Source organism: Callospermophilus lateralis, chromosome 5, assembly GCF_048772815.1.
Source record: "Callospermophilus lateralis isolate mCalLat2 chromosome 5, mCalLat2.hap1, whole genome shotgun sequence".
NCBI lineage: Eukaryota > Metazoa > Chordata > Mammalia > Rodentia > Sciuridae > Callospermophilus > Callospermophilus lateralis.
This window is the reverse complement of record NC_135309.1, coordinates 111,499,672-111,525,835: the sequence shown is the minus strand read 5'-3', so window position 1 is coordinate 111,525,835 and position 26,164 is coordinate 111,499,672. Positions and strand designations below refer to the sequence as shown.

Genomic DNA, 26,164 nt, shown 5'->3' with positions numbered 1-26,164 from the left:
ATAATGTTTACATACATGTTATATTTTGAAATCAATCATTTAACACCATCTTTCTTTATAAAACTTTACAGTTTCAACCCTGTGGCACCAACAATTATGATGAAATTTCTTAACCGAATTGTGACTATAGAAGCTAATAAGGTAATTCTCTGATTATAATTCTCTGATTAATATTACATTGTAGCTACAGAAAGCCCCACTTATATAACATGTAAACTAGAGGAGTTAGAGAGGTGGTTTTGCTTTTTAGGATTCAAAAATTTTATAAGGCATTTCATGTTAGCAAATGTAAGAAATATCAATTAAAAAGCTCTCTAACCTTTTTCTACAATTTTCCTTTTGCTTGTCTTATGGCTCTGAATTGTTATCATCAAGAAAGTATTTTCAGGAATCTAGATATCTTAATCATCAACATTTCATTTCTACTATTGTCCCCTTGTCATTTAAAAACACACATACAAGCTGGGTGTGGTGTTGCACACCTACACTCCCAGCAGCTCAGGAGACTGAGGCAGGAGGATATCAAGTTCAAAGCTAACCTCAGCAAAAGTGAGGCACTAAACAATTCAGTAAGACCCTTCTCTAAATAAAATTCAAAATAGGGCTGGGAATATGGCTCAGTGGTTAAGTGCCCCTGAGTTCAATCCCTGGAACCAATAAATAAATAAATAAATAAATAAAAAGCCACATATAGAGGCTGGGGTTGTCGTCTAGTGGTAGAGCACATGCCTAGGATGTGTGAGGCACTGGGTTCAATTCTCAGCACCACATAAAAAATAAATAAATAAAATAAAGTTAAACACAAACATACATTTTTTAAAAATTGTGGCAATGAGACATACCATAGGCTCAGGACATAACTCAGTAGTAGAGAGCTTACATAGCATGCACAAGGACTCAGTTCAATCTCCAGCATTGCAAAAATAAAAATTTTAAAAGTGAAATAATGGTTTATCATCTTAACCATGTAAGAGTATACAGTTCAGTAAGTAATGTTAATAGTATTTACATTATTGTAAAATAGCTGTTGTCACTTTTGATACATCATATTTTCTGTCTTCCAAGTTGCGATGATATTAAAATAAATTGATGGAACTTCTTCCAGCCACATGGTTCTAGGTTGTCTTACTGCCACAAATCACCCGGATCTTGCATGACACATAGTTTTTGTTGCAATTACAAGAAGTGAGGGAAATGACCGAGGAAGAGGTTGTTTTGAGGGTTAAACATTTTAATGAATAAATAACAACTGTTAGGACTATGTGTATGGCAATTGCCAAGCATATGTGAGGACCTGTGTTCAATCCCCAGAATCACACACAAAAAAAGGGTATATTGTATAGTCGAAAGAGATGCCATATTTTGTTATGTAATTAACTCTAAATAATTGATGTCAAAGAATGTTAGAACCAGTATAGTTTTGATGTCATCCTTGTTACTTTATGTCACAGAAGCAATAATAAATGCACTAGTCAAGTCCTTCAAGCATATATAAGATCATATGTTATGATATTGCCTTAGGCTCTCCAAGAATGATAATGTAGTATAGGCATTTGTAAAGAACGGTTTAATCTCTCATGTCTTTTACCTTAATTATATTAAAAGTGTTGGCATCTTAACGTGATTTTAGTCACATTTGTATGTTTGTAATAATTAACATTCATGGGATTTTCTTTAGCCTCTAAGGATTGTGATTTCAAGTTGCATTTTCTTTTTGGCAAATAATCCATATCTAGATTTTTTGGGGGAGGTGGGGTTATTAGAAATTGAAGGAGCACTTTACCACTGAGCTATATCCTCACCCCTTTTTTTATTATTTTGAGAGAGGGTTTCACTAAATTGCTGAGGGTCTTGCTAAGTTGCTGAGGCTGCCTTTGAACTTGTCATCCTTCTGCCTAAGCCTCCCTGGGATTACAGGCGTGCATCACTGTGCCCAGCTATATTTAGAAATATTTACAAACAAATACCGTCTCAAAACAGTGTTTTACCAAGGACTTTTGGTTTTCTGTTTTTTTTAATTTTGGTTCTGGGGATTGAATCCAAGCCCCTGTTCATGCTAAAACACGTTCTACCACTGAGCTACCTCGTAGCCCTCAAAACAGTTTTTTTTTTTGGTGGGGGGGAGTGATAGAGTACTGTGGATTTAACCCAAGGGTACTTAAACACTGAACTACATCTCTAGCCTTTTTTTTTTTTTTTTTTTTTTTTTTTAATTCTGAGATAGGGTCTCACCTAAATTGCTGAGACTGCCTTGGATTGTAATCCTCCTGCTTCAGCCTCTCAAGTCACTGGGATTACAGGCTTATATCATGGCACCCGTTCAGCAAAATGATTTTTGATTAGATGTATTAATAACAAAAGTAAAAGTTAATTTGGAACAGGAATTCACAGCAAAGAGAAAGAAAGTTTTGTAAATGAACAATGAAGGGAAAGACTGACTATCTAAATATAGCATAATCTGAAACTATAGATATTATGACTGTGTCATATTGGCACAATAATAAAATAGAAGAATGAAAAGGGAAGACAGCACAGACATAGATCTACATGTGTAAATGGGAATTTTCTATATAATGTAGGTAGCATTTTAAGTCTCTGGGGAAAGTAGACTTTAAGTCAAAAAATGGTGTTAAAACCAGTGGATATACATAGATAAAACCATAAAGTTGTATTTTTACTTCATATTATACACATAAGAAATTTATAGGTGAATTAAATGTTTAAATACAGAAATCAATATTAGAAGAATGTAAGGAAAAATATTGAGTTTGGAGAGGGGAAAGAAATAAAATCCCTAAAATCATAAAGAATAATTGATGTAAGATTTACTTTAAAAAATGTAAAACTTAGGAAATAACAGAAGGCATTAACAAAGTTAAATGAAACAAATTTAAAACATAGTCATGAGCACATAAGAAAATATTTGCAATTTATAAAACAAATTAAACTGTAGTTGGCCATAGTGACACACTCCTGTAGTCCCAACCACTTAGATGGCTTTGTAGACGATCACTTGAGCCCACAAGTTTGAGAAGAGCTTAAGTTTGGAAAGATACTAACTAAATGTTAACACTTAAGATAAAGTTTGGGATTTGAGGAGACTTTTTCATAAGGAACTCTTGCAACAGTTTGGTTAGTAAATTTTAAAATAAAATTACACATTGAAGGATTGTAGTATAGTATTATTTTTCTACTATAATCAGTTGTTACAGTATCCAAAGTGGGATAAGTAATGAAGGATCGCATAAGTCATTTGTCAATAAACCATTAGGGATTTCTGAAGAAGGAGAGGTAGGTAAAAGTTTCTTGCCTTATAATTGCACTACAAGTATATGGTAAACTGATATAAACATATATAGATATATATTTAGATTTTCATACGTATCTGAAAAATAGACATATATCTGAAACAGCCTTATTTATGTATGTGTGCATGTGTACATGTGTACATATAGTGAGAAAACAAGAACTTAGAAATATAACCTGGTCAAAGTAAAAACAGAAACAATATTTAATACTCCTAGAATTTTATCTTAACCTATGCTAAGTTGAAACACTAGTGTTTACACATGGAGATATTTTTGCCATTTAAGTTTGAAAGAATATAATTCACCTCCATTAACTTTACAATTTTTTTTTCTTTTAAGAAAAAGTCTTTTTAAATTTTAATTTTCTCATTTTAGAACGGAGGAAAAATTATTGTCCCCAATAAAACTTCTCTAGAATTGCTTTGTCAAGGATGTTCTGGTGATATCAGAAGTGCAATAAACAGCCTCCAGTTTTCTTCTTCAAAAGGTAACTATAAAAGATACATTTGTATAGCATTAGATAGATGAATGACTTTCTCTTAATTATTCATGAAATGAAATCAAACTAATCTTTTTCTTCCTTTTTTAAAATTTGTATTTATTTATTTTTGCTGTTCTGGAGATCACATTCAGGATGTTGGACATGCTAGGCAAATGCCCTACAATTGAGCAATAATCCCAACCTAAATTAAACATATTTTAACTTATAATTGATATACAGTAATTCCCTTTACCTGTGGTTTAAGTTATATATGGTTGACTGCAGTCTCAACATACTAAATTAAAAATCCCAGAAGTAAACAATTCACAAGTTTTAAATTTTGCACCATTCTAAATAATCCAATGAAATCTTTTACTGTCTTACCCAGTAAGTGAATCTTCCCTTTGTCCATTGTTTCCACAGTTTATACACTGCCTGATAGTCAGGAGCCATCTTGGTTATCAAATCAACTATCATGGCATCACAATTCAGGCAACTTATTTTACTTAATAATGGCCCCAAAGTGCAAGAGTAGTGATGCTGGCAGTTCATGTATGCCAAAGAGAAATCATAAAGTGCTAGCTTTTAAGTGAGAAGTTGAAAGTTCTTGTCTTAATGAGGAAAGAAAAAAAATTGTATGCTGGGATTGCTAAGATCTATTGATACGAAGGAATCTTTTACCCCTGAAAATATGAAAGGGAAAAGAAATTTGTGCTAGTTTTGTTGTCACACCTCAAACTTATAAAAGTTGCATATGGCCACAGTACATGATAAATACTTAAGTTGAAAAGGCATTAAATTTGTGTATGTTATATATGTCGGAAAAAACAGTACATGGAGCATTGTACTATCTGAAATTTTAGGCATCCATTGAGGTTCTTAGAACATATCTCCAGTAAGAGGGGATTATACCTATCTACACTTTTATTGATACAGTGACTTAAAATTTTATGCATACACACATGAATATACACCCCTTTATGAATATATCATTGTTTACATATGTACCTCTGAAGCTTGGTGCAAAGAACTTAGGTCTGTTTGAGACAAACCTGGATTCATTTATATGATTTGCTACTTTGCCTTTTAAAATTATTTAAAGTCACTTATTAGGGAAAATCCTCTTTCTGTCACTTAACAAGTGGATAGGCCTACCAAGTATGATGGCATGCGCTTGTAATCCCAGCAATTTGGGAGGCTGAGATAGGAGGATCAAAATTTGAAGGTCAGCCTTAGCAACAGTTGGGTAGGCCTGTGTGAGTAACTTCATTTTTTGTGCCTCTATTTTCTCACCTTTTATATAAGAACCTATCTCATGGGGTTGTATAAAGAGTAAGTGAAGTGCCAGGTGTGGTGGCGCATGCCTGTAATCCCAGTGGCTCCAGAAGTTGAGGCAGGAGATCGCAAGCCAGCCTCAGAAATTTAGTAAGGGGCTAAGCAACTCAGTGAGACCCTGACTCTAAAGAAGAGGATCTAACACAGTTCACGTATTTTATAATTATTGTCTATTAGAAAAACAAAGGGCTGGGGGTATGGCTCAGTGGCTAAGTACCCCTGTGTTCTATCCCCAGTACCAAAAATAAATAAATAAATAAGTTAAGTAAGCTGGGTACACTAGCACAGGCCTATAATCCCACCTATTCAGGAGGCTGAGGCAGGACTACCACACAAATTCAAAGCCAGACTCAACAATTTAGTGAGACCATGTTTCAAAATAAAAAATAAAAAGGACCAGGACTATAGCTCATTGGTGGAGCATCCCTGGATTCAGTTCCCAGTACCACAAATAATTAAACATTTTTTTAAAATAAAATCAGAATTTCACATATTTCTATGGAAAAAACAAAACAAACATGCTTAAGTTTAGTGCTGGAATCTATGAGGTAGAAAAATTAACATGAACCAATTTGGAGTCCTAACGTTACTGCTCTGGGCTCAGAAGTTTTAAAGTGAAGAATATAATTTTTGAGTAGATCAAGAAGTATCTGAGCAATTCCATGGTTTTTCCAATTTAATTCTCTCATCAGCCTAATGAAATAAATACTACGATTTGAATCCGGACTTCTTGGGTTCTCATTATTCACTGTTGACCTTAAGACAGTTACTTAAATTCTTTATATTCAGTTCTTTAACTGTTATAATTATTCCTCCCTCATAGAATTGTTGTGAGGATTAAATAGTGTATATCATGCACCAAAGGCGGTAAGGTATATATAACACATGAGAAACCAAGATGATACTAATGCATTAACGTGTCATTATGTATGTGAAAATTTGCAATAGGCATCATGAGTTTTTTTTTCTTTTGGTGCTGGAGATTATGAGATAATTTTAAATAACCTTTTTTTTTTCCATTTTCTTTTTTCTTTTAATATATTTTATTTTTTAGTTGTAGATGGACACAATATGTTTATTTATTTACTTTTTTTTTAAATATTAATTTTTTTAGTTGTAGTTGGACACAATACCTTTATTTGGTTTATTTTTATGTGGTGCTAAGGATCGAACCCAGGGCCTTGCACGTGCTAGGCGAGTGCTCTGCCACTGAGCCACAACCCCATCCCATTTATTTACTTTTTTATGTGGTGCTGAGGATTGAACCCAGTGCCTCACACATGCAAGGCAAGCACTCAACCACTGAGCCATAACCCCAGCCCCCTTTTTTTTCCATTTTTACTAGCATCCCAAAGAGGACTCTGACACAGTTCATGTATTTTATAATTGTCTATTAAAAAAAAACATTTTAATTGGAGTTAACTGAAATGTTCTTAACTTTAATTTCATATTTTGATTTCATTTTAAGTATTGTCACTTTGGTGTATATTATTTAGGAGAGAGCAATTTGTGGCCAAGGAAAAAAGGAGTATCATTAAAATCAGATGCTGCGCTGTCAAAATCAAAGCGAGTCAAAAAACCTGATAGGGTTTTTGAAAATCAAGAGATTCAAGCTATTGGTGGAAAAGATGCTTCTCTTTTTCTCTTCAGAGCTTTGGGGAAAATTCTGTATTGTAAAAGTAAGAAATTTTGTGCATTTTTTTTTTTATTGGATATTAGTCTCAAAATGGAAATAACACATTTTTTTAAAAATGCCATGTATTTGTTTTGTTACAAGAGCCAGGGCTAGGTTAGATACTGTCTGGCAAGGCTTAAGACATAGCAGGAAAGTACATTTTACTATATGAAGTGTTTTCTGACTATAAACAGGATTAAATGTAATCCCAGTGACTTTGAAGGCTGAAGCAGGAGGATCCCAAGTTGGAGGCCAGCTTCAGCAACTTAGTGAGGCCCTGTCTCAAAAAATAGAAAGGCTGGGATATAGCTCAGTAGTGGAACACCTCTGGATTAAATTCCCAGTTCCACAAAAACAAAACAAAGCAACAACAACAAAAAACCTAATGTCGGCCATATTCATGTCTTTAAATTATTAAAATTATAGTTTGTTAAAGGTAAGACATCAGTCCATCTAGAGTTTGAGTGGCAAGAATTGCTATTCAGAGTTCTCCTAGCATTAGGCTGTAGGCAAGAGGGTCTTAGGCAATAGCCAGGTAACTTAAGGTTTCTTTTGCTTCTCTTAAATTTCTCTACTTTTCAATAACTTGCTGACCCCCAACCAGAAGTGTTCATTGCCATCTTCTCCCTTTTTGATGCCTTCTGGCTCTTACCCCATCTATCCCTGTTGCTCATTCCTATCCTCCCAAATTATCCCTCCTTTGAATGAAATCTCAAATTCCTGTTCTTTATGTAGCCAATATCAGTTTATAGTCATATAATTCTGAAGGAAGAAATTAGGATTTCTTTGTGGAAACCTTCATGCCACATAGGGAAAATGAAATGGCCATCACTTAGGTGGCAGTAGAGATTTTCCTGTGTCCTGGATCCTCTCACCTCTGTATCTTAGTGACCATTCTCACCTGATTCTTTTCCTTTCACCCATTTTTTTTTTTTTCTACAGTGTTTGATTATGACCTCTCTTGCTTTAGGGAACTGGATTACTGTTCTCCCAGGCAGAGAGCAGCATCTTTGTACATAGTAAATAAAATGTGTAAAGAGTTTTTATACTGAATAAGAGTTTTTTTTTTTTTTTAATCTTATTTTTTCTTGGAGTGAGGTTCTTTTTTTTTTTGTCTTTTTTGGAACTGGGGGTCGAACCCAGGGCTTTTCGAATGCAAGGCAGACGCTTTGCCACTGAGCTACATCCCAGCCCTGAATAAGAGTTTTATATTGAAATGAATCAAAGGAAGAAAGCAGTCAGAGCTAGAAAGGTAAAATGAGAAGTGCTTTGAGAAAGTGGAATGTTTTAGGCTTGGAAAAGCATAATCCAGGCATTGGAATTTCAAATTTAGTTCTTATTAATAGTAATACCATTGGCAAACTTCCAGTTATTTTGTTGTTTTTAATTTTTAATAGCTTGTTCAGTATTTTGGCATTATGTGTCTGAAGTCTTGAAAATCTTCAAATAAAAGATGCTAATTGTAAAAATGGCATTATTTTAAATAATTACAGAAATTTTTTTTATAGGAGCACCTTTAACAGAATTGGACTCACCTCAGTTGCCATCTCATTTATCAGAGCATGAGCGGGATACATTACTTATTCAACCCGAAGTAAGGTCTTTATGACACTTAGTACTGTTTACCAAGCATATATTACATATGTGCATATATACAATGATATTTTGATCAAAATTATGTATATGTTTCTGCTTCTTTTTATAGGAAGTAGTAGAAATGTCTCACATGCCAGGAGAGTTATTTAATTTATATCTGCACCAAAACTACATAGATTTCTTCATGGAAGTAGATGATCTTGTGAGAGCCAGTGAATTTCTCAGTTTTGCAGATGTCCTCAGTGGTGACTGGAATGTAAGACCATTTGACCTAAATGTTTATGTTTGTATTTCCTTAGAACTGAGAAAAGAAAGTTGTCTTTTATCCTTAATTATTTGACATAATTTTCTGACTCCTTAATTATTATGCTAAAATGAATTAATCCAATCCAGTGTTTACAAAGAAGCCTCAGTAAGTTATCTGATTTTTCTGTTGATAATATAGCACTAATTTTTTCTGAAGTTATTTTCTGATTTCAAAATTAATATATATATACTTAATAATTAATAACCATTGGAAATTATAAAGACAAGGACTGTACATCTTGTTCTACTGTTCATTTAAAAATTTAAAAAAATATTTGAAATACAAATTATTATAAATACAAATTATTATAAAATTTTTATTAACTGGAGGTTGGCTTAATGTAGAGCATGTACTTTGCATGCACAAGGTTCTGGTTTCAATTCCCAGCATCAAAATTGTTTATTTGTTTGTGATTAGGGTCTTGCTACATTGAACAGGCTAGTCTCAAACTCCTGGCCTCAAGTGAACCTCCTGCCTCAGTAAGCTAGGATTACAGGCATGCGCCATAATGCTCAGCGTCTATGTTTTTTTCTACTATCTTTACCTACCCTGATCAGTATAGCAGTCACTAGCCACATTCAGTTCCTCAGTCACAATAGCCACATAGTTCTAGTATTTGATAGCTGCATGTGACTAGTAGCTACTGTATTGAACAACCCTACTACAGACTATTTCCATCATTATAGAAATTATTCTGGCCAACACTGTTTTAATATGTTAATATTTCTTTGTTATAAATATTGAAATGACATTAATAACTATAGATTTCATTACTCGGCATTTTAGTGTGTGTGGTTTTTGTTTGTTTCCTCTAGGTACTGGGGATTAAACTCAATGGCAGTCTACCTCTAAGCTACATCCCTAACCCTTTTTATGTTTTATTTTGAGACAGGGTCTATGAAACTTGGGATCCTCCTGCTTCAGTCTCCTGATTAGCTGGGGTTACAGGCATGTGCCCCCATGCCTGTCTCATTTACTTAACTTTTTTATAATTCTTTAGAAATATTTTTTGTTTACTACATAATATTTATGAGGTTCAATGTATACAGTTCATGTATACAGTTGATAGTAATCAACTCAAGGTAATAAATATATATATCATCATCTTAAACTTCTGTCATTTTTTTTTAACTTTTTTGTAGTTGTAGATGGACAGAATGCCTTTATTTTATTTGTTTTTTTTTTGTTTTTTTATTTTTTAGTTCTTAGCGGACACAACATCTTTGAATGTGGTGCTGAGGATCGAACCCGGGCCGCACGCATGCCAGGCGAGCGCGCTACCACTTGAGCCACATCCCCAGCCCCTTTATTTGTTTTTTAATTTTTATGTGGTGCTGAGGATTGAACCCAGTGTCTCATTAGGCAAGTGCTGTGCCACTGAGCTATAACCCCAGCCCTGACATTTTTTTTTTTAGAGGGAGAGAGAGAGAATTTTAATATTTATTTTTTACTATTTGGCGGACACAACATCTTTGTATGTGGTGCTGAGGATCGAACCCGGGCCGCACACATGCCAGGCGAGCGCGCTACCGCTTGAGCCACATCCCCAGCCCCATTTTTTTTTTTTTTAATATTTATTTTTTTAGTTTTAGTTGGACACAATACCTTTATTTATTTATTTTTATGTGGTGCTGAGAATCGAACCCAGTGCCTCACATGTGCTAGGCAAGCACTTTACCGCTGAGCCACAACCCTAGCCCTCTGTCATTTTTTATATCTTCATATAATTGCTTCTTTTTTATTTTGAAAATTTCTAACATATAGGTAAGTTGGAAGAATAGTACATTGAAGACCTGCACACCCTTGCTGGCTGTGATGGCACACACCTGTAATCCAGCTACTCAGGAGGCTGAGGTAGCAGTATCACAAGTTCCAGGCCAGCCTTGGCAATTTAGTGAGATCCTGTCTCAAAATAAAAAATAGAAGGCTGAAGGTGTAAGTCAGTGGTAAAGCACCCTCTGGATTCAATCCCTGATACCAGAAAAAAAAAAAAAAAAAAAAGAAAGGTTGTATATTTCTAACTTTGTAAGGGTGCGAGGGATTGAACTCAGGGACACTCAACCACTGAGCTACATCCCCAGTCCTATTTTATGTTTAATTTAGAGACAAGGTCTCACTGAGTTGCTTAGTGCCTTGCCCATTGCTGAGGCTAGCGTTGAACTCATGATCCTCTTACCTCAACCTCCTGAGCTGCTGGGATTACAGGCCTGCACCACTGCACCTGGCTTATATTTAAATTTTTGTTCACTAGTTTTTTTATGTTTTGCAACACTTGCTTAATCTCTATGTATTTACACATTTGTTATTGACTGAATAATTGGAAAGTAATTGCAAACATGACACTTAATACTTAAAGCATTAATAAAGATACTGTTCTATAACATCAAATCTAAGAAAGTTAACATTAATTTATTGTCCCCAGTTGCCTCAGAAATGTATTTAAAGGGCTGGGGTTGTAGCTCAGTGGTAGAATGTTTGCCTAGTATGTGAGAGGCACTGGCTTTGATTCTCAGCACTGCATATAAATAAATATGATAAAGGTCCATCAACAATCTTAAAAAAATTTAAAAATACCTTGTTCTTAAAAGAAAAAAAAAAAGTGTGTACAGTTGTTTACCTCACCCCTATCCAAGACCCAAGCAGAGTTCTTCCACTGCATTTGGTTTTTTGTCAAAGTTGAATTTGCTTTAAATAATTTTGTAGCACTATTATTTTTAGGGCTGCAGTACTGTTGGGAAAAGTGAACACATAGTAACCAAATATTTAAGTTAATTTTTATGTATGCCTTAGTAGTATGAGTAATACTATTTTGTAGTCAGGTATTGTGGCACAAGCCTGTAATCCTAGAGACTCAGGAGGCTGAGACAGGAGGATCATAAGTTCAAAGCCGCCTCAGTAGTTTTGCAAGGCCCTAACCAATTAAGTGAGACCCTGTCTCAAAACAAGAAAAATAAAAAGGGATGGTGATGTGGTACAGTGAGTAAGTACCCCTGGGTTCAATTCCCAATACCTAATAACAACAACAATAATAATAATAATAAAATATTATTATTACACTATTTTGTAAATCTCATATATTTTATATCTTGTCTCATTTATTAGACACGCTCTTTACTCAGGGAATATAGTACATCTGTAGCTACAAGAGGTGTGATGCATTCCAACAAAGCCCGAGGATTTGCTCATTGCCAAGGAGGAGGATCGAGTTTTCGACCCTTACACAAACCTCAGTGGTTTCTAATATTTAAAAAGGTAAAAATAAAGTAAAATTTTAAAGTATACTTTGAATGAAAGTGAACTTTATTGCATGTGAACTAAGATATAAATATACATGTATATGTATATATATGACTTTTTTTTAATATTTATTTTTTAAGTGTAGATGGACACAACACAATGCCTTTATTTTTATGTGGAACTGAGGATCGAACCCAGGTCCCGCCCATGTTAGGCGAGTTGCTCTGTCACTGAGCCACAATCCCAGCCCCGACTGTTTTGTTTTTTAAAGTGAAAAACTAAAAAGGTTTTATTTTAGTAAAATAACAGTTGCTGAAGCCTGCGGTTTTCTTGGAATGATTATAAAAATGTAAAAGGGACCATTTTCTTTAAGGTCTTTTTTTAAATTTTTTTTAAAATATCAAAATTTGAAAGCACAAATTTTACTGAAATCAAAGTTTAGTTACATCCTTGTTTAGTTAAAACCTAGGATATACATTTCAATTAGAAGAAATAAGTTTGAGGTCTGTTGTACACCGTAGTGACTACTAGTTACTCATGATGTACATTCATTCATCACTTAACTACACAGACACATTCTGAGAACTTTTAACATTGGTGGAGCATGTTCAAGAACTGAATCGTTGGGGCTGGGGTTGTGGCTCAGTGGTAGAGCCCTTGCCTGGTATGTGTGGGGCACTGGGTTCAATTCTCAGCACCACATATAAATAAATTAAATAAAAGGTCCACCAACAAGTAAAAAAATTAAAAAAAAAAAAAAAAACTACATTGTCAAACAGGTTCATGATTATATCAACATCATCAAGTGTTCTTATATAAGCCTATATTATATAGGTCAGTCACTTAGACATGGCCTCTTGATACAGTCAGAATGATTGATAAACACGATGTGTGAGGTTGTTGCTGATGTAACATAATATTAGATAATGCTAGGAAAAATCTTAAAGGATTCCTTCTAGATAAACTCTCAAAAATATGTTTGTGGTATGTAAACTCACACAGTATGTGATATAATAAACCGTTTATTTGGAACACGTAACTATATTTTTAAATTTCATTTTCCTATCATTTTTTTTTTCCAAACAGTATCGGGAAAACTGCATGGCAGCAAAAGCACTTTTTTCTGACTTCTGCCTACCAGCTTTATGCCTCCAAACTCAGCTGTTGCCATATCTTGCTCTGCTAACCATTCCAATGAGAAATCAAGGTACTAAGAGGTTTTCCTTTTTCCCAAGAAGTAGTGTTTATGCCACTTTCTTTTTGTGAGTCAATTTATGGTTATATATTAGTAAGATGAGTTTTTTTCCTTTTCTTTACTTTTTGATCCATAATTAATATATGCCTTATGTTTAAAAAAATTGGGGAGGGGATATAGCTCAGTTGGTAGAGTGCTTGCCTTGCATGCACAAGGCCCAGCAGCACCAAATATATATATATGCCCAGCTGTAATCCCAGCAACTCAGAAGGCTGAGGCAGGAGGATGGCAAGTTTGGGGCCAACCTGGACAACTTAGGGAGACTCTGTCTCCAAATGAAAAGTAAAAATGGGCTGGGGATGTAGCTCAGTAATAGAGCCTAGGCTCTGGGTTCAATCCCTCTAGTACCAATTACTTGTTTACAGACCCTAACAAACTATAATAAACAAAAATATGTAAGTACATAAAGTAAAAATTGAAAGTACGTTACCTTTAAGGTTACCTACCTTAGATTAGTGTGAAGTCGCCCCAAGTTTTTTTCTGTGCTTATAGAAATAGGTAGAATGAGACAAATTAATTGACTTCTATCACTTACCATGGATAGTATTTCATATTTTATAAGTTAATTTCAAAGTATTAATGCTGAAATATACTGAAATTAATATATTTTTCAAGATTTAAAAGTTTATTTAACCTTATTGATGAATATTTTGTGTGACTTCAGTATTACAAATGGTGTTCATTATAATATATTTTCAAGTTTTGAAATTATAAATAATTCTACAGACAGACAGTACATGCTTGGACAGGTTGTATTTCTTCTGAGATTTACTTTTCTGTGAACTTTACCAGTTTTTCTATCAGTTTCTCTCTTGCTTTCTACAGTTCTGGGAATTGGACCCACTCTACCACTGAGCTACATCCCCCACTCTTTTTGTTTGTTTATTTGTTTTAGAGACAAGGTCTTGCTAGGTTCTTCAGGCTCGCTCAAATTTAGATCCTTTTGCCTTACCTCCTGAGTAGCTGGGCATTATAGACATTTTTTGCACCGGTCCAGCTGTTGTTTCTCTTTTTAATATGTATTTTAAGGGCCACATTTCATTAACAGTCACATGGTGCTAACCTTCAATTTAGAGCAGAGGACACTGAAAATGTTAGTAACCTACCATATACCTCTTCAAACTTCTTAGAAATTGTAAAGATAAGAATTTACCTTTTGGGTGATCCAAAGAAAGAACAAAAATATCATCACCTTTAACACAAGAAACTAATTTTGTAGCTTTTGAGAATATTGATACTTAACATTTTTAAATGTTGTGTATTCACAGGCAAAAGTGTTGAGCAGAGGACATGATTAATCTATAGGTCAGGATCCAGAAGTTTCCTTCTTATTGCCAATATTTTTTTAAAGAATACACTATTTTTTTTAACTTTATTTCAAAGTAATTTCCAACCTAGAAAAAGATGCAAAAATAGTACAAAAAATTTTTATCCATTTGCCTTACATACAGTCTTTTTCTTTCTCTGTACACATAAGCACACATATTCAAATTTTTTTTTTTTATCAAGTTTGAGTAAGTTTGTAATGTGCATCTAGAAAACAAGGACATTCTATATAGCCACACTATGCAAATCAAAATCAGGAAATTAATGTTGATACACTTCTACTATTTAGTTTATAGACCCCTTTTAAATTCTGCCAATTTACCAGATAATGTATTTTATAAAATAAATTTGTTTTCCTTTTTCTCCTTTCTTGTTCATAGTCCAATGCACAATCACATGATGCCTTTAGATATTTAAGTGCCACATCTCTTTAGTCTCCTTTGATCTGGAATAGTTCCTTAGTCTTTATTTGTCCATGACATTTTAGAAGCATGTAGGACAGTAACTACATACACTATCCCTCAATTTGATGATTTCTCTTGACTGGATTTCAGGATGTGTATTTTGGGCAGGAATACCATAGATGTTATTCTTTCTTCTCAGTGTATCATGTCAGGAGAATAAATATAGTTTTATAATTTGGTAAGATGGTAACTCACATTTTCCAGTGTAAAGTTAAGTATTTTTGTGAAGAGATACTTTGAAACTGTGTAAAGACCCCAATTCTCAGCTGGGTGAAGTGGCAGACACCTGCATTCCCCTCAGTTTGGGAAGCTGAGAAGGTGGATCAGAGTTCAAAGCCAGCCTCAGGAGCTTAGCAAGGCTCTAAGCAACTTGAGACCCTGTCTTTTTGAGACCCTGTCTCTAATAAAATATAAAAAGGGCTGGGGATGTGGCTCAGTGGTTAAGTGTCCCTGGGTTCAATCTCTGCTATCAAAAAAAAAAAAGACCCCATTTCTCATTAAAATTTCACCCGTTAGTTACAGCATCCTCTGATAATGAAATTTTGAATCTGGGATGATTTGACACATTTTTTAAATGCTATTATTCCTCCTACATTTGTGTTGGTGAATTGTATTATAAGGTATAACTTTGCTTTTCCCCCCTTTTTATTTACTTATTTGATAGGCTATATATTGTTAGTATGGACTCTTGATTCTTATTTCTTCAGTTGTAATTTCTTGCTATCATTAATTATTTTGACCTCAGGTTGTCCAGATTAGACTAATGGGCTTTGCTTTAAACTAATTCTACCTTTTGATGTATCCCCAATACTCTATTTTAATGTTTCAATTTCTGAAACAAATCATTCCAGATTCCTTGCATACTTTCTCTGCACCAGTTCTGGAAATCAGGATTTTAGTGAGCTCTGTGTCCTTTCAGTGAAATGATATTTATGAGAAAGGATCTGAGCACACCTAGTATGATCATTGTTATTAGAATATCATTGTTTCTAGACCAGTCCAATGAAATAAAGCTAGGCAATGTGTGTGGAAAACATAAGTTCACAGCGGTACATTCAGTTTCAGTCTAATATCAGTTTATTCTGATGTTTTTCCTTTCCATATTTGTATCTTCCTTTTTTTGTTTTGCTTTTAGTACTGGGAACCCGGGGGCACTCTATCACCGAGCTACATTTCCAACCTGTTTTATTTTTGTTGTTGTTGTAGTTGTTATTATTATTTTTTTATTATTATTATTATTTTGGTACTGGGAATTGATCCCAGGGACGCTTAACCATTGAGCCACATCCCCAGCCCTTTTTTATATTTTATTTAGAGACAGGGTCTTGCTGAATTGCTTAGGGCCTCACTAAGTTGCTGAGGCTGGCTTTGAATTTGCAATTCTCCTGCTTTAGCTGAGCCACTGGGATTACAGGCCTGCACCTCCAAACCCAGCTCCTGTTTTATTTCTTGAGACAGGGTCTCTGAAACTGAAGCTGGCCTCAAACATGCAATTCTCCTGTCTCAGCTTCCCAAGTAGCTGAGTATATAGGCATATCCCACCATGCCCAGCTTGTACCTTCCTTTTGAATATTTAAAAAATCTGTCTTCCATTTTTTAAATGTATGTATTTTTTTATTATTTACTCAGTTTCTCTATATTGTGTAGTGGATTTTGAAAAGATATCTAAGAACCTTCATAATGTTAGATTTGAAAACTTTATAAGGATTATAAAATTTTGTGGTGGATATGTCTTGGCTTTTCTTTTTTACTGGGAATTGAACCTAGAAGCATTTTACTACTTAGCCATGTCCTTTTTTTATTTTTTATTTTGAGACAGTTAAGTTGCTCTGAGAATTTGTTCATTTTTCTTCATTCTGTTTTCTAGTCTGCTGGTTCAGGTCTACTCTAGTGAATTTGAAATTTTGGTTATTGTACTTTTCAGGTCCAGAACTTTTTTAAAAAGTATATTTTTAGTTGTAGATGGATACAATACCTTTATTTTATTTATTTATTTTTATGTGGTGCTGAGGATTGAACCCAGTGCCTCACACATGCTAGGCGAGTGCTGTTCCTCTGAGCCACAACCCCAGCCTGTTGATGAAACATTCTTGTTATAGTTTTCTTTACTTCTTTAGGCATGATTTCTTTCTTTGAACATATTTATAATGACTCCTCCAAGTCTTTTTCTATTAAATTTATGTCTGGGACCTCTCAAAGGCAATTTCTTTTGCCTGCTTTTTCATGTGTATGGGTCACGCTTTCTGGTTCTTTACATGTCTAATCATTTTTTGTTGAAAACTCAGACATTTTACACATACACTGCATCAACTCTAGACTCTTGATTCTCCTCCTTCATTTGGGGGTTTGTTTTTAATTGTTATGTGCTTATTTGTTTTGTGACTTGGCTAAACTGTTTAATGAAATCTATCTTCTGCAGATGAAGCCGTTGATACTTCTTAGAGAGCCCTGTTTTGGGTGTGTTCATTCAGTCACCTACTTATGGTAGGCTGGTTTTGGCAAGGCTTTGTCTCTTGATGTTTCTTTACAGCTGTGTGCCTTAGCTGGTATCACTTTCATCTGTTTGGCTACATTAATTACTGACTGATTGCTCCGTTGTTTTCAACAGTGCCCCCAAATTTCTCCAGTCTGATCCCATTGTGATTGGGGATAAGTAGGTTTTTTGAGGCTCATCTCCAAGGTTTGTTCTGATTCCAGGAAAGCTCTTAGCTATCTCTTTTCCTAGTTCTTTCTGATGAATCAATTGGCTTATGTTTAGCATGCTGCTCTTAATTAAGAGGAGCTGGTATCAAGAGTACCCTTACAGGTTGGGGTTGTGGCTCAGTGGTAAAGTGCTTATCTAGCATGTGTGAGGCACTGGGTTCGATCTTCAGCACCACATTAAAATAAAGTTATTATGTCCATCTACAATTAAAAAAAAAAAAAGGTTTGAACTTTCCCATGCAGTGTTTCAAATAAAACCAGTTTCTTTGAGGAGAACTTCAGAGCTCTCTTTTTCTATGAACTGCCTTTCCCCCTGAGCCACTATACTGGTTGAGTGGTCACCTTCAGACCTCTGATCATCTTAGTGTGAACACTGCTCTACTAATACACTGGGGCCCAGAAGATTGCAGTTGGGTGAGGGTGCAGTGCACCTGGGGTAGATCTCATAACCTCTGGGTGGGGTTATGAGTGTCTAATGAGTGTCTCTACACTCATTAGAAGGGAGCTCTGCAAGCTCAGCTGCACCCATGTAGGACAAAATTTCCCTCAAGCTGAACTAGGGGTGGGAAAGGGTGGGGAAAGATAGTGATTCAAATGCTGCAGACATTCTCCTGTAAGATTTTTTTGAATATCTTAATTTGCTGTATGTTTTTAGGACAACTTCCAGAGACTGTAAATGATTTTTTTTTTTTTTTTTTTTTTTTTTTTTTTTAGAGAGAGAGAGAGAGAGAGAAAGAATTTTTTAATATTTATTATTTAGTTTTCGGCGGACACATCTTTGTATGTGGTGCTGAGGATCGAACCCAGGCCGCATGCATGCCAGGCGAGCACGCTACCGCTTGAGCCACATCCCCAGGCCCTGTAAATGATTTTTAAAAGATAATTTTTCACCAGTTTTGCTTACTCACTGGGGGATGGGTATACAAGAACTCAGGTAGTCATCCTAGAAATCTTCTGTGTCATTTTTTTTAAATATTCACCTGTGATAAAATATATGTAACATGAAATTTATCGTCATAACTCTTTTTATATAGTCCAGTAGTAGTATGGATTTTCATTTTATTCTACAACGAATTTCCAGAACTTTTTCATCTTGCAAAACTGACATTCTATAACCATTAAATGTTTATTTCCCACTTCTCCATTCTCCTAGTCCCTTTCTGTCTCTATGAATTAGACTATCTAGGTACTTCCCATACGTGGAATCATACAATATTTGTCCTATGTGACTGACTTATTTCACTTAGAGTAATGTCATCAAGGTTCTTCCTTGGAGTGGTGTGCATCATAATTTACCTTCTTTTTTAAGGATGAATAATATTCCATTGTATGTATTTGCCACATTTTGGTTATTTCTCTGTTGATGGACATTTGAGTTTGACTATAGATTGAACATATCTAATCTGAAGTGCTCCAAAATTTGAAACTTTTAAAGAACCAACATGATTCATCGTGGAAAATTCTACATCTGACCTCATATGACTGCATTAAAAATATTGCATAAAATTACCTTTAGGCTATGTGTATAAGGTATATATGAAACAAATGAATTTTCTGTTTAGACTTGGATCCCATCCCTAAGATATCTCATTATGTATATACAAACACTCCAGAGTCCAAAATCTAAAATACTTCTTTTGGTCCCAAGCATTTTGAATAAGGGTTATTCAACCTGTATCGTGAGTAATATTGCTATGAACAGGAATATACAAATATTTCTCTGAGACTCTGCTTTCAGTTCTTTTGGGTATATGCCCATAAATTTTTGGAATTTCTGGATCATATAATAATTTTATTTGTTTTTTGGATACTGGGTATTAAACCTAGAGACATTTTATCACTGAGCCACATCCCCAGTCCCTTTTTTTAGTTTTCATTTTGAGACAGGATCTGAGTAAGTTACTGAGGCTGGACTTAAACTTGTGATCCTCCTGCCTCCTGAGTTGCTGAGATTATAGGCATGCCCCACCATGCCAAACAATGATTTACTTAGGAGCTGTTTGTGGTTTTGGTTTGTGATTTCCTAAAGAATAGTCATGTTCAACCTCTTTGCATATACCTATTGGCTATTCATACATTTTCCTTTGGAAACTGTTTAAAACTTTTTTTTTTTTGTAACAATATGGTTGCTTCTAGAGGTCATGTGCAGTGAAAAAAACAGAGAGACTAATATACATAATCTCGTTTATACTTGGAGTAAAAGAGTCCAATTCATGGAAACAGTAAAATATTGGTTACCCAGAGCTGAGGGGTGGGGAGATTGGGGAGATATTGATCAAAAGACAAAAACTTTTAGTTAAGAGGAATAAGTCATGAGACCTGTTGTACATCGTGACTACGGTTAATAATGTATTTTTAAAAAATATTTTAGTTGTAGATGGACACAATATCTTTATTTTATTTGTTTGTATTTGTTATGTGGTGCTGAGGATTGAACCCAGTGCCTCATCTGTGCTGGGCAAGCACTCTAACACTGAGCTACAACTCCAGCCCTAATAATGTATTTTTGAAATTCCTAAGAGTATTTTTAAGTGTTCTCACCAAAAAAGTAAGTATCTGAGATAATACATATGTTAAATTAATTCCTATTTGTCAATTAAAAAATAAATAAAAGAATGATGATGTTTTAAAAATTTTTTTAAAATATCTGTTTTCAGCTCAGATTTCTTTTATCCAAGATATTGGAAGACTTCCTCTGAAGCAACACTTTAGAAGGTAAGAAGAGCTGTTACTGAAATATCCACTGAATATACTCAACATACATAAATAAAAGTTATGTGTCAGATACAAAAATACATATATTACATCCAGTGATTAAAGACCTTTTAATTACACTGTTGATCCTTCATTTTATTCAACATCATATGTTCACCCTTTCCTGATAGAATATATCAGAATAGTGAGACCCTATATCAAAATAAAAAGGGCTGGGGCTGTAGCTCAGTGGTAAAGTGCCCCCTGGGTTCAATCCCCAATATTGCCCCCCAAAAAGGACCAGCTCTCTTTGCTGTCTCCATCCTGAGATCAAGACATAAAAATAGAGGGAGGATAAGTATTTTCTATTGTCCTTTGCTTCTAAAATATAAGTAAATGCATTGAAATCTTTACTATTTAATTATCGATTCAACTATGTGATCTGACTTGGAGGCAGGATTTGTTGATGTTCTGAATTACAGTGACTAGTACTGTTATCTTTATGTTCTCATATTTAATATCTTGATTCATATTGATAATATTTACTATTTATTAAATATTAACATTTAACTTAATATTTAATAGCTGCATGATTTCCTGTAATTTAACACATACCTTATTTTGTATATTTAGCTCCTTTTCAACTTTTGTTATCATAGCCTTGTAAATAACCCTTTCTGCACATCAAATATTATTTACTTGGATGAACTCCTAGAAATGAAATGCTGTGTCAATAGGTCTGTTCCTTTTTGAGGCTTTTGGTCTCTGTTCCCAGATTGCTGGCAAGAATATTTTGTCAATTTTATACCTACTTTCATGGTATTAGTATGTTCTTTTTCTTTAAACTATTCATCAACTGGGTTTTATTACTTTATTGTTATTTTATTTGATTGATTGCAGTACTGTGGATTGAACCTAGGGGCACTCTACCACTAAAGCAACATCATCAGCCTTTTCTTTTCTAAGCATTCTTTCTTCCTTTATTTATTTTTTGGGGTGCTAATGATCAAACCCAGGGCCTCACATGTACTAGGCAAGCACTCTCCCACTGAGCACCCCTCCCCCTGCAGCCTTTCTTTTTTCTTTTTTTCTTTGTTTGAGACAGGTCTTGCTAAATTGCTAAGACTGATCTTGAACTTGTGATTCTCCTGCCTTAACCTCCCTAGTGGCTAGGATTACAGGCTAGAAATTACAGGCATGCTTCACTGAACCTTGCTTGGGTTTTATCCCTTCAAAAGTGTCTTTGCTAGCAGGGCACATTGGTACATGTCTGTAATCCCAGCTGCACTAGAGGCTGAGGCAGGAGGATTACAAGTGCATGCCAGCCTGGGCAACTTGGTGAGATCTGGTCTCAAAGCAAAAATAAATAGGGCTAGGATTGTAACTCAGTAGTAAAATTGCTGAGCCTGTGCAAGGACCTAGGTTCAACCCCCAGTATGGCGAAAGAAAAAAAAAAATCTTACTATTTTAAGTTCTGTTTTAAAATTTACAAAGTTAGAGCAATTTGTTTAGTAACATTTGTATTTCTTTAATAAGTTTTCTATTTGTGCCCATTTTTGGTGGTGGTTTTTTTTGTTTGTTTGTTTTGTGTTTGTTTTTTTTTCATTTTAATCTGTAGGAACTCTTTACTGAAGACATTAACCCTCTTTGCATTGCTAGTTTTATTCAGTTGTTCACCTTGTGGTTGGGCTGCCATCCCACTCCCACCCTAACCCCCACCTCTGAATGGGGATGGAACTCAGAGGCACTTTATCATGATCTACATTTCCAGCCCTTTTAATTTTTTGAGACAGGGTCTTACTAGGTTTCCCAGGGGCTGATCTCAAACTTGAGATACTCCTGCCTCAGCCTTCTGTATAGCTGAGATTACAGGTGTGTAGTATGGTACCCAGCTTGGTTTTGGTTTTTAAACTAAAGGGACTGGCTAAACAGTGTACACAGTGAAGATAAATGAAGGACCAGAGGAGGTGGTTTCAGAATCATCACACTCATACTATAAAGTAATCCCCTCCTTGTATACAATTAATATCTGCACTATGAATCTGACAGATTGAAAATGGAAGCCCTGATGGACAGAGAGCATGGATTGATAGACCCTGACACTGGAAATGAAGCACAACTTAATGGAGCACAGACTACAGAGGAAAATCAGGGTGAACCCACTCAGACTGCTGAACCAGAAATTCTTCCTTTGAGTCAGAATAGTGGGAGTGAACTGCCTGCTAGCCAGCCTCAACCTTTTTCCTCCCAAGTGGACATGGAAGAAGAAGATATAATAATAGAAGATTATGAGAGTGATGGAACATAGAAATCAGCCTTGACAGATTCAAGTAGTACTTGAACAGAGTTAATATACTTTTCTGGTGAATTATAGACAATTTAATTATTATTATAGTATTTCATCACAAGCAACTTGACTCTTCTGTCATCTTGAATTAAATAGAAAATCAAACCTTCAAGTACTCTTCTTAACTTTTTCTTTCTCTAGTATTTATTTAGTCTTGTGAATGGGTTAGGGGAAGGAGATCAGTGTGTATTGTTTGAACATTATGCCAAATATCAGAAAATGTGAAGGAATCATCCAGAAATCAAAACCTTATGTTGTAAATATGAATCACAAAATAGTATAAGATGCAACTGAGTGTAAATAAACTTTGTGCCTTATTTACAGTTTATTGTCTCTAGCTTCTCAGATACTGTTTTTTATATGTTGTACAGTATAATATTTTAGAAACTTTTTGGAAATATTTACATAATTTATATCGAAATTAAAATGTTGGATTTCATTCGTTTCTCTTATTTTTTTAACATTGTTTACTTAACTACCATGTGTCCTAAGGCACTGTGCACTCATCCTTCATCCATTATCAAACCTTTTAAAAGGTAGGGAAGGGGACGCTGGCCACTTTGCTCTGAGACTTCCCGGAAGAGGTTGCTTAATTACCTTCTCAAATCGTGATTCCCAGTGGTAGCCGGGAGTTAACCCCGCTGCGAGGTGCCGGGTGGGGGGCACCTAGCAGCTGGGCTCACCGCGAGAGTCCGGGCTGACAAAGCCGGGCGGGGCGAAGCTTGCTCGGCCCACCCCGGCCCCGCCTCAGAGCCCGATCCCGGTTTCGGTGCCCCAGGCGGCGCGCGCTCTTCCCGGCTGCTGCGCAGGTGAGTGGGGCGCAGGGTGGAGCCGCGTGACCCGAACGAGACGGAAGGGCCCGGCGGCCTCTACAGGTGCGCGGGGCGGAAGAGCCCTCAGCCCCTCTGGGCGCCCCCCACACGCCCCCGGAGCTCCCCGGCTGCCGCGCTCTCAGTTCAGGCCCGCGATACCCGGCGACGCAGGCTGGATCCGCGGCGGGGACGCATCGGCGGGAGGGCGGGGAGGACCCGGTCCCGCGGGGTTCCGCACCGCAGGTGCTGCCGGCCTTCCGGCTCGCGGCGGTCGCCCCCACTGGAGTTCGGGCTGTCTTGACCTGGGACGTCTGGCGCGACTTAGTTCCGGTCACTTTGGGGCCGAATCCCGAAAGAGTGTATTTTCAGGAGGAACCCAAAAGGGGGACGCTTCCAGGGGGTGGGTAGAGCGATGGACAGTAGACTCTGGGACCCGGTGCCCAAAGGCTCCGGGGGTGGGGGGAGATGCTCTGTCCCTGGCAGCCCGCAGGGGCCTCCCCTGCTCCCCCATCCCCACGAGGCCCAGAAATACCTGAAATCGATCCTTTTCTTGGGCCCAGCAAAATTTGAAAGCCAGGAAAGGCGGTGATTCTGGGAATGTAAAAGTAACCTGGTGTGATTCCCTTGACACGTCGCCGAGGGAACCATTTCTCTTCACCACCGTTGTGACTTGCCTAAGATCTGTTCCAGCAGAACTGATAGTCTGGGTCCTGGTCCCGAATTAAACAAAGACCGGCTCCGCCTAAGCGAGCTGAGGACTCTCACACCCTGAAGGCATAAGGTATATCCAGATATTTAACATGAGAGAAAATACGGCTGACTTTTCCCTTTTAAGATAAGATATTTTGCTTTTCTACAATTCAAATTTAAAATTGATGCTTTTTATTTAAGCATTGATAAAGTGGTCTGACTCAAATAAGCCACTTTTCTCAGGTGAAGTTCAGTGAGATTAAGCTCCTGTAGGTTCATATATATCATAGATATTGAGCGGCCTTATGTAAAACTTGCCCAAGTTACTTGTTGTGTTTTTGTATGTTTTTTAGGAATGTATTTTAAAAACTACACTAGTAGAGAAAAAAGAAATACTGTGCATTTCATTTCCTTTTTTGCTGTGCTGAGAATGGAACCTAGACAGCCTAGCAGGCACTTTACCAACGAATTACATCCCAGCAGTTCTATGCATTTCTTGAATTTAAATATTTTTAGATAATAAAGAGTCTTCTCAGAGAAGTCCTGAAATTCTCTCTGTGAGTAGATTGCCTCCCTGACAGCCCTGCATTGCTAACAAGCATCTGAAACTCTTTTCATCCTGCTCTTCTCCAGAGATAGAAAAATGAAGAATTTGCAGTTAAACGGATGTCTGGCATTTGTTTCAGTGTAATCTACTGACAGAATAGGATGGGGGAATATAGATGAAACAAAATTGGCCATAGCTGGGTAATTGTTGGAGCTAATTGATGTCTATACAAAGGTTCATAATACTATTCTTTCCACTTTTTATTAAGTTTGAAAATTCCTATAATACCTTAATTCCCTGAACCTAATATTTTACCTTTTCTCAGACTCCATCCAACATGGTCCATTGGATTATTTCAGTGGCTTTCTAGCTGGTCTCCCAGTTTACTTTCTGGTGTATTTTCTGAACACATCATCCAAGTGATCTTGTTAAAACAAATCAGATCGAGTCACTCTTCTACTTAGAATTCTCTAATGACTTCTCGTCTCACTCCCAGTAAAGCCAAAGTCTGTTCCAGTGGTTTTCAAGACCCTACGTGACGAGATGGACTCAGTTCTACTCCACACACTCTCACTCTGCTGCTGCCATGCTGGCCTCCCTGCCTTCATAGTTCTTACACTTGTTAGGTGTTCCTGCTAAAGGGTTTTTGCAGTAGTCATTTTATCTGCCCAGGAGCACTCTTCTTGATACCTGCCTAGCTTCCTCCTTTACCTTTAGTTCTGTATTGAACTATCATACTCTCTATGAAGACTTCCCAGGCCATTCCATTTAAAACCATAACACTGTCCACAGTGCACTCCTGGCCCCCCTTTTAAACTTGTTTCCTTAGCATACTACATATTTTACTTATTTATCACCTGTCACCCCCCATTAGAATTCTGTGTCCATACAGGCAAAGACTTTATCCTACTTTGTTCACTGACAGACCAGCATGCCTGATGCATGGCAGGTGCTTAGTAAATATTTGTTGAATAACAGGTCTCCATTTTATAAAGTAAAATGAAACAAAGCCTAGGAATATCTAAAATTTTCAGCATCTTAAAGGTGTGGTTATCCATTTTAATTTTGAGAACTTCATTGTGCAAATACAATACCATGTGTCTAATAACTCTTCAAGAAATATTTAGAAACAATTCAAGGGAGAAAGAAATTCAATGTACCTTAAACCTAGTAGTTACTTTAACAAATGGTTTCCTTCTTTTTGTGTATGTGTCCTGGTCATTGATTTCATGAAAGAAATCAACAAACTTGGTAAAAGTACTTTTTCAGTTAGATTGAATATTTCGTAAGTTTTTCTTACGTGACAGCAAATCACTTATAGATAATTGTTCTGGAAAGAATGATATTCCTAGTCACTGATGCTGCTATTTTGTACCTCTGGGAACTT

General features: G+C 36.0%; 1 protein-coding gene across 5 annotated transcripts in view; it reads left to right on the top strand.

Annotated features, from left to right (window-relative positions):
• Rad17 (RAD17 checkpoint clamp loader component) overlaps nucleotides 1-23,167 on the top strand; it is a 36,847-nt gene extending 13,680 nt beyond the window's left edge. For all 5 annotated transcript variants that reach the window (XM_076857162.1, XM_076857165.1, XM_076857161.1 and 2 more), the window contains 9 exons: nucleotides 72-141; nucleotides 3,684-3,795; nucleotides 6,621-6,803; nucleotides 8,308-8,393; nucleotides 8,505-8,651; nucleotides 11,805-11,954; nucleotides 13,026-13,146; nucleotides 20,345-20,402; nucleotides 22,431-23,167. In XM_076857162.1, coding sequence (XP_076713277.1) covers nucleotides 72-141; nucleotides 3,684-3,795; nucleotides 6,621-6,803; nucleotides 8,308-8,393; nucleotides 8,505-8,651; nucleotides 11,805-11,954; nucleotides 13,026-13,146; nucleotides 20,345-20,402; nucleotides 22,431-22,689 — 1,186 coding nt within the window. In that variant the 3' untranslated portion in view covers nucleotides 22,690-23,167. The remainder of the gene's footprint in view (nucleotides 1-71; nucleotides 142-3,683; nucleotides 3,796-6,620; nucleotides 6,804-8,307; nucleotides 8,394-8,504; nucleotides 8,652-11,804; nucleotides 11,955-13,025; nucleotides 13,147-20,344; nucleotides 20,403-22,430) is intronic.
• Nucleotides 23,168-26,164: the final 2,997 nt, after the last annotated feature.